The sequence below is a fragment of the Triticum dicoccoides genome, chromosome 5A (genome assembly GCF_002162155.2).
Source record: "Triticum dicoccoides isolate Atlit2015 ecotype Zavitan chromosome 5A, WEW_v2.0, whole genome shotgun sequence".
In the NCBI taxonomy this organism is placed as follows: domain Eukaryota; kingdom Viridiplantae; phylum Streptophyta; class Magnoliopsida; order Poales; family Poaceae; genus Triticum; species Triticum dicoccoides.
Genome location: NC_041388.1, coordinates 573,977,690 through 573,986,915, shown reverse-complemented (window position 1 = coordinate 573,986,915; position 9,226 = coordinate 573,977,690). Strand labels below are relative to the sequence as shown.

The window sequence follows — 9,226 nt, the reverse complement described above, 5'->3', positions numbered from 1 at the left end:
ATCAATATAACATGCCAGTTATCCTGTGCTTGTTCCAAAATCCGGCATATAGGAAAAATATTGCACATCACACCAATACAAACTGGTACAGACGACATAATACAGTTGAAATCGATGGGTCCAAACTCCCTGCCCAACTACCCCTACCAACCAAACATTTTACTTGACTTCAGCAAACTCTTGCTTATAAACACAGGGCAGCGCATTTGATTTTACCAATTTCATTATGTATCAAACAAAGGGCCACACATGATGAGCATATCAGACAAGAGTTAGCATCTTAAACATTTGGGAATCGACAAGAAGTTCTGCCACTGTAATCATACTATGTTACATACTACAAAAATATTGTGCAGGTATGAAAATACTGCACCTAACATATTTTCTGTTTGGGCAGAATCTGCACCTAACAACTAACACCATTACAAAGAGAGATAATGAAAATGCTGCACCTAACAGTACTAAAAAGAAAAAGAACCCCACAAAATAAACAGTACTAAAATGAAAACAGAGCAAGCCTACTTATAGTTGGTATCAATGGTACCCATTCACTGCTGCAGACAATCACTGCTGTAGACACTCGTGAGAAGTGCTGTACCCACCCCCACCCCCTTCAGACTAACCTCCTGAGCCCATTCACTGCTGTAGACAATCGTGAGAAGAGCTGTCCTTTACCGCCGACTCCGTTCTTAGCTTAGAGTAAAATGATCTTCACATTTATGAAACCTTCTTTGGTAACAGGATAAGAATTGCTCAGACCTAAGCATTTTGATTTATCTGCAACGGCGGGAGGCCTGGAATTTCAGGAATGGGCGACTTTTTCTTCTTTATCTTATCAAACATCATTGCTTGGGTCATTAGAATTAGCCCTGCGATAGAAGCAGAGTTCTGGAGCACGCATCTTGCAACCCGGCACGGATCAACCACGCCGGCCTCAACAAGGTCTTCGAACTTGTCAGTCATCGCATTGTACCCAACTCGCCACTCGCTTTCAAGAATCTTCTCTACGACAGCTGAACCATCTGCACCAGCATTGCGAGCTATCGTCATGGCAGGGACAAGGAGTGCCTGGAACAGCATTTCACAAATTTTACAGTTAGGATGATATGCGATAGATGCATGTAATTTGGATAAGTACAAAAGTGTTACAAGTGCTCTAATGAGTGAGCACTTTGAACAAATACTTCTTTACGCTCGTCAGTCACCATAACTGACTAGCAAATTCTATACTCCCTTCGATTGGTACTAATTGTCACTGAAACGGATGTATCTAGACGTATTTCAGTGCTAGATACATCCATCTGAGCGGCAACTAACAGGTATCTGAGGGTGTATCTTAGTTATGATGTTTAGGTTCGCAAAAGTGGACATCTTACACAAAATCAGCGGTGAATGCAATGATTGGGCAACCATATTGCAGAGAAGATATATGGATAACCTTCCTTCCCCACAGTATTCACACTAAAGATAGAAGAGTAAATGCATGGATGACCTACCTTTCCCACAATAGTTACACCAATCTTCTCTTCCGGGTCATCCACAAGATCCATGATACTAGGAATATGCTTTGACAGTTCAACATATGTTACACCACCACCAGGTGTGATGCCTTCGCTGATGGCTGCAAAAGTTGCATTCTTCGCATCCTCCACTCTCAGCTTTCTATCCTCAAGTTCAGCTTCAGTGGCTGCCCCTACCTGAATAATACCAAAAACTCCTCAAATGCCCACAAAGAGAGGAACAGGGGACAAATTTAATAGCACAATTACAATGATTTCTGCATTATGCACTTCTGCATCCTGAAACTCTATGTAATGATTGCGGCAAGCTAAAAAAACATCATTCAGTACGAAGAACTATTGGAATGTAGGTAGTCTAGTGAATGGCTCACACACCTTGATAACTGCTACACCTCTGGAGAGCTTAGCAATTCTTGCAGAAAACCTTTCTTTCAGATAGGCACTTGTTGTCTCCTCTAGATCTTTCTTTAGTTGCATAATCCTAGCCTCAATCTCCGGTCTCATAGAGGGATGTGCAATTATAGTTGTAGATTCACTCGTGATAGTGATCTTTTGAGCCATACCCAGCTGATCAGATGTAATTGCTTGAAGACCCCAACCAAGGTCACTAACAAAGAAATCTGCACCTGCTCAATTGAAGAAAAAATACTTAGGCTGTAGTCAGGCACAAATATAACTAGATAATTTCCAAGCAATGCACCGTGCAAATGCAAAATTAAAGTATAGTCCTTATGGAGCCACACACCATAAATGTAAGTTATAAAGAAGATACCAAATACAAGAAAAGGCTCATCTTAGCATTCATTAGAGGGGAAAAGCAACTGATAAAAATGTATGAAAAAGAGCTTTTGGAAAGAAAAAAATACCAAAATCTGCAAAGATATCACAAACGATAAAGACAAAAATCTGAACTTCAATGGATAGAATAACGCTAGCAGCATAGAGCTTCAACGCAGGGAGCTTAGCAATAGTAAATCTACAAGTTTACCTGTCATAATGGCAATATCTTGGAGAATAGCCTTCTTTTCATCTCCCAAACCAGGACATTTGACAACCGCAACATTTAGCAAACCATTCAGTTTGTTAAGAACCAGGGTCGAGTACACCGAATGCGAAATATCCTCGGCAATAATCAACAAAGGGACACTCAACTGCGTGGTCTTCTCCAGCAAAGGAAGTATCTCTTGGATTTCATTCACCCGTTGATCAGTTAAAAGCACTCTAGCATTTTCAAATTCAACAATTGCTTTGTCTGGATTTGTGATGAAATGAGGTGAGGTGTAACCCTTGTCTATCTGCAGGGATCAGACAGAGAATCATTGAATAATTATCCCTTCTGAGCTTGCCGATATATATTTGTTTTCTCAAGTAACAAAAAATCTCTACGAGATTGTTAACTTTTTGGAATGTTAATTTATTTCAAATTACATGGCCTTTGTTTATGTGTTCAGATGATGCCATGCTTTGTTGGAAAAGAAAAAACCATCTAATATAGTTACAGCTCATAGGAGAGTGAGGGAGGGGCTTTATGGCCACATAAATGTACCTTCATTCCTTCCTGCACCTCAACTGAAGTATATATGGAAGATGAGGACTCGATTTTGATTATTCCATCAGGACCTATCTTCTCCAATGCGTCCGCAATGAGATTGCCAACATATTCATCATTGCCAGCTGATATTGATGCTACAGCTGAAAATAAAATTTAAAGATTTACCAAGATGACTAATCTGACTGTTCAACATTTGAACTGAATGTGTGCGTATTTCATTCCACAATTACAGAATGTCCACAGAAATAAAAAGACAACATGATGGTCTGCATCCCTTTATTACTTCAAATTTGTAAGGTGCAGTTCCATTTCAGTATAGAGAACATACACCATTTTTGCTTAGTTATGATAATCTGCTGGGCAGATATCAGACAAAGTCCAGTAGTTGCTTCTCCATTCTTATTCTTTGGTGTTTTTCCATCCATGATTTGGGACTTCCCAGGAGACGAAGATTACCTTTTATATCCTCCTTTGTACTCACGGGGATAGATTTTGTCTTCAAGATCTCAAGCAGTTCATGAACAGCTTTGTCAATGCCCTTTCTCAAAGCAACTGGGTTAGCACCGTTGGCAACGGCCAATAAGCCAAGGCTGATGATTTCTCGGGCCAAAATAATCGCTGTTGTGGTTCCATCCCCAACAGTACTGTTTGTCTTGGATGCTATCTGTTTGACATGTTTGCAATGAATAAGAAGCGGTTATATTAAGAAATTTATGATTGTAAAAACATTGAACATTGTACCTCTTGAAGTAGCATGGCCCCTGCATGCTCAAGTGAATTAGGAAGTTCTATAGCCTTGGCAATTGTGACACCATCATTAATTACTTTAGGAACATCATCTTGATCAATAACAACATTCCTCCCTGCAGCAAACCTTTATGTTCTCAGCAATCAATAGCACTACAAGACAATAAAACAAATTGTTCAGGCATATATGATCCCAACAACATGAACAGCATCTATATCAATGAAAGTGGTAACAAATTTAACAAGGAAGAGCAAGCAGGCAGAGAGCATAATTTGGTGATCCTATATCACAGGAACAGTGTGTTCAGTTCATTTGCAATATCCACTAGTACACTGGATTAGAGGATAAAATCTTTATGAAATGTATATATTATAAAAGGAGCAAAAACGATCCATTGGAAGCTTTAGAATTTAGAATTTCACTATCAAATTCGCAAGAACATTACAGTTGCAAGATGGCAGTTACAATACTGACACAACAGTTTAAGGTTAGGAGTTTGGACTATTCTTCAAAATGCGGAAGTAGGGAGTGCATGACAAATGTTTATACAAAACCGGAGAACAATTACACAAGCAGACTAAATTGTGCCAAAAGAAAAAGGCTCCCGACACAAACTGAATGTTCAAACATCTTGTGCGGATTACCAAAGATAAGAATCAATTTAGGGCTCAACAGGAACATTGACAGAAACAGTTTCCACCTTTGTACCAGTTTCCAATAAAAAGGGGAAAAAGAATCCATCCGTGGCAATTGGCAACCGCACTATATTTCTAGACTATACACCATAGCAAACATTATCCACAAGTAATACTACAGAAAAAATTGTACGATTACAGTGATATATCTGACCAAGAAGGAAGGAAGCAAGCAAAAGAATCACACACCTTTGGGACCGAGAGTGACGGAGACGGCATCAGCGAGCTTGTGGATGCCGGCGGCGAGCCCGCGGCGGCAAGCTTCGCCGGAGGATATGACCTTGACGTCCGCCCGCACCGCCATGCGGCGGCGGCAGACCATCGCCGGCCTGTGTAGCCGGCACGGCCATCTGGGTAGCGGCGGCCAGGAGGAGGATGAGGAGCAAGGGGGCGCGGCGAAGGAGGCTGTTGTAAGAGGCATGGTGGTGGCGGTGGGAGCAAGAATTTAGTGCCCCGGCGTCGAGGAGAGTGCTCCGGCCGCCGGACAGGGTGGGAGGAGCCCAGGTGCGCGGCAGCGGCTTGGGGACGAAAGAAGGCGTCGCCTCGGGGGAAGAGGTGGGGCCTTCTCCGCGCCTCCACCGGGACCGGCTGCGACAGGGCCTGGCACCGAGGGGAGGCGGCGCCGGCGCTCGTGAAGTGGGTGGGGAGGAGTGGATTGGGGCGACCGCGTGCGGTGCGCGTTGAACCTCGTCGCAGCAACCGGCGGGAGTCCAGATGGTCGGAAACAAGAGGAATGGCGAGACGGCCGTGGGGGGGCGGCGGGCGGAGGAGGGGGAGGCGACCGAGTGGAGCTCCGGGGGATGCCGGCGGCGGAGTGGTCAGTGGAGAAGAGTGGGCGACGGAGAGATATGGGTTTTTTGAGGTTTAGGGGATTTCCACCAATTCGATTGCTGAGGGAAAAAATAAATAATTTAGGCTGGTGGTGGTGGGCCTTGGGCCACAACAAGCAGCCAGCCATTTTTCTTAGTTGGACCTGATCATTTTCGATCTATAAATTTTTGGCGGAGTTTTTGAATATTTTGCTTTCACATGAAAAATTGGTAGTTGGACATGAAGAAGGGGTACATCAATCCATGTGTAGAAGAAGAATTTGAGTTACCACCCCCTATCCACATGTGGTACAAAGACGGTGCTTTGCAATAAAGTACGATGTATCATCGTGTATATAAGATGGGAGACCAAGCAGTCTGATTTAGTATAAACTCGGTGTCGATAGTCCGACCGCTTGCTCGGTCGATTTGTAGATAATATGCATGTGTTTAAGGTGTATATGTCCACACCAAGTGGAATACGTCGTTCAAGTAGGATTATGAGGTCTCGGGAAATCAAATGTCTTTGCAAAGTCATTTTCCTACCGAGCAACGAGAAATGCAAGTCCTCTTGCCATCATGGCTAAAGGTAGCAAGAAAACTTGTCGAATCTTCACTTCTCTCCATAGATTAATTTCTTTTCATGGTGTATATTAATTTTGTGCCCACGTGATAGATTCAAGGTTCATTCTCTTACATTAAGCATGTTAAATGTACCGTTTACACTGGATCTATACACTACACTCCCTATTTTTTTCTATGCTTCTAACTTCCGAGTTCAATTAATTCATCATTTATTTGAGATGGTACATGACTATATCCTTAAGATATACATGCTCGACTATGTACACCTAATATGCATTGGCATTGATCATTGCCATCTTTCAATGAAGATTATTAAAACTAAAGTAATATGGGATTGGTTTCAACCAACATGGAGAGAAAAATTGTAAGGCCGAAGCACATGTCTACCATAGTTTGAGAGAAGAATAAAGAAAATGTACATTCAAACCATTAGTGTAACCGTGTAACTAACAACTAACATGGAAAAATGAGCATACAACGGACACTCGTGAGTACGATTTTAGTGCCAAAAAATACACCCTCAAGCCTAAGTGGTCGCATGTGACACGAGATGATTCTATAAACATGGGACCTTGTTGGTGAGAGTTGAGCTCCCATTTTAGAAGCACAGTTGTGGTACCATGGTGTTGGAGTTACCGCAGGCATTACATATGAGGCATGTTGGGCAATACATTGTTCTATTCACAACCCACGAGGCAACACAAGGCTCGAAGAAAAGGAAGTAAGACTCACGACGAACATGCGCCTTACTAGTATGCCCGATTGCCAGACCACCAGAACGCAGTGGTGCACTATGGGTCATAGTTAGGCTAGTCATAGTGGTGAGTAATTTAGACTAGTAACATACATATTTTACTAGTCTATGTTACTACTCATAAGTGTATATACGCAAATACCGATAGTCAGACTGCTCGCTTCGTTCGATTTTGCAGATTATATGCGTGTGTTTTAAGGTGTATATGTCCACATCAAGTGGAATACGTAGTTCGACTAGGATTATGAGGACTAGGGAAATCAGATGTCTTTGCAAAGTCATTTTCGCACTGGATAACAAGAAAATCAAGTCCTTTTGCCATCATGGCTAAGAGTAGGATGTGAAACCGGAGCATCTAGACTTCTCATTGTAGACTAATATTTTTCATCGTGTATATTTATTGTGTGCCCTCTTGATATATTCAGAGTTCAGTCTCTTACATTAAGAATGTCAAATGTACGGTTACACTGGATCTCCACACTACACTCCCTTGATTTTCTATAATTCTAACTTCCGAGTTAAAGTAATTGATCATTTATTTGATATGGCACACGACCATATCATTAATTAGGATATACATGCTAGACTGTGTACACCTAAGTTGCATTATATTGCTTGGCATTGATCGTTGGCATGTTTCAATGAAGATCATTTTTAAATTAATTGATTATTCGGCAGTGTTTTTGATTATCTTTCTTGTTACAAAAAAGAGTCAAATACACTGATGGTACATCAAGTTGCATAGGATGATTACTTTGGGGCCCAAAATTGAAAAATACATAAAACTAGTGCTCAAACTTGCCTCACGGTGCAAATACAGTGTAAAATCCGTTTGTAAACGTAGTCCGCGCCCGGCGTGCCACCATGTCACCTGGCCCACTGTCACTGACTGGGGCATCACATTTTTGTGAAAGAAACCCCTGAATTAGTTCCCAAAATATGTAAATTATGATAACAGTAATACAAGTAAGTTAGAATATTCGTGTGTAGTACTTAATATACCTAGTAATGAAATAACTGACTTTAGAAAATGATCACATAATTTCGGGAACTATTCATGTAGTACTATTTTTAAATTATTCATATAAAGAAAATAATATAATGATTTATAAAAATATTCGTATAAAAAGTTTTCATGTATCTAAAAAATATATTAACGAAAATTTGTATTTTTAATATGTACATAAATGTTCATATAATTTAAAAAATGCTCATGCTTTCAATCAAATATATTTATGTACAGTATGTGTTGATGCTTTAAGACAATATTTTCTCTTTTAAACGAAAATAATATTAAAAATTGCATGGAAAAAATAAGTACGAGCCTTGTGTGACAGGATAGTAGTTCCTCAAATCATTTATATTATTGTAGTGGTATGAATATTTTATAAAATAATAATTTACATTTTTTATATCTAAAATAGGAAATATCTAACATATCGAAAATGGGCCGCACTGACTATGTCCATTTATGCCCCACCAGGGTGTTCAGTTATACAACATTAAGCTCGATATTGTTTCAATACGAAATGTTCTCTAGCGTAGTGGCTAGTGCAGTTGGCAGGAGGGCCTTTAGTCCCGGTTCTTTGGAGCTCCACCTTTAGTCCCGGTTGGGTTGTAATTTTTTTGATTTTCAAATTTCTGAATTATTTTTCAATTTAATCTCCAATCACCCCTCATCACTGCTCTATTTAACCTCTAAGCTCTAATCACCCCTCATCATTCCAAACTATCTAACTTCCCGTCCGGTCACCCATCCTCTCACTACTCCAGCCTGAGCACGCTTAACTTCCGGGTTTTATTCCCTCTCGTTTCCAAGTCTGCACTTGTTGTTTTTCTGACAATAGTAAGATGTCAATCCTATTAACCCTCAGGAGTTTAGCTTGAGCATGAAGTCACACGTTTCACTGTTTGAGTTTGAAACTATTATTCTAAAAAACAATAATTATTTAGTAACACTAATATTTCTTAAATAAGTAGTTTGACCATAGTTTGACCAAAATTGAAATAATTATTTAGTAACACTAATATTCTTGAATAATTATGTAGTAACACTAATATTTCTTGAATAAGTAGTTTGACCATAGTTTGACCAGGTTTGACCAAAATTCAAAAAAACTGTAATAATTATTTAGTAACACTAATATTCTTGAATAATTATTTAGTAACACTAATACTTATTGAATAAGTAGTTTGACCTGATTTAACCAAAATTCAAAAAAAAACTGAAATTTGAGTATAACTTTTTTTCCTTTTAGAATTTGAGAATTCTAAAAATTTGCAAATAGGCCAAAGGCCGTCAAAATCGGATGCGGATTTTCGTGCTGAACATTTTGATATATTATACGTTTTTTACATCGTATGCAAAAGTTATAGTCGTTTTACTTTTTCATGACACTTTTTTGCAAAACATGTCCAAATTTAAGTTTTTTAATTTTTCTAACTAGTAGATGTAGTAATATAACTACATCTCGAAGAATTTTATTTTTTTGAAGTTTTTATCATTTTCTTTTGCTTTTTACAAAACTGAAAAGGCTATCCCGGGGGCGAGGGGGGGGGGTTG

General features: G+C 39.7%; 1 protein-coding gene across 2 annotated transcripts; it reads right to left on the bottom strand.

Annotated features, from left to right (window-relative positions):
- Window positions 1-253: 253 nt before the first annotated feature.
- On the bottom strand, window positions 254-5,377 carry LOC119302943 (ruBisCO large subunit-binding protein subunit alpha-like). Of its 2 annotated transcripts, none has more exons than XM_037580004.1 (8): window positions 4,705-5,377; window positions 3,814-3,972; window positions 3,529-3,736; window positions 3,067-3,212; window positions 2,509-2,815; window positions 1,896-2,146; window positions 1,497-1,697; window positions 254-1,068 (listed from the first exon to the last, which is right to left on the bottom strand). In XM_037580004.1, exons 2-8 carry the CDS (start codon window positions 3,826-3,828, stop codon window positions 760-762), a joined length of 1,437 nt encoding a protein of 478 aa, XP_037435901.1. In that variant the 5' UTR covers window positions 3,829-3,972; window positions 4,705-5,377; the 3' UTR covers window positions 254-759. The 2 variants fall into 2 exon arrangements, with proteins under 2 accessions (XP_037435901.1, XP_037435900.1); XM_037580003.1 differs by having other exon boundaries at window positions 3,814-3,935.
- Between the last annotated feature and the right edge of the window lie 3,849 nt (window positions 5,378-9,226).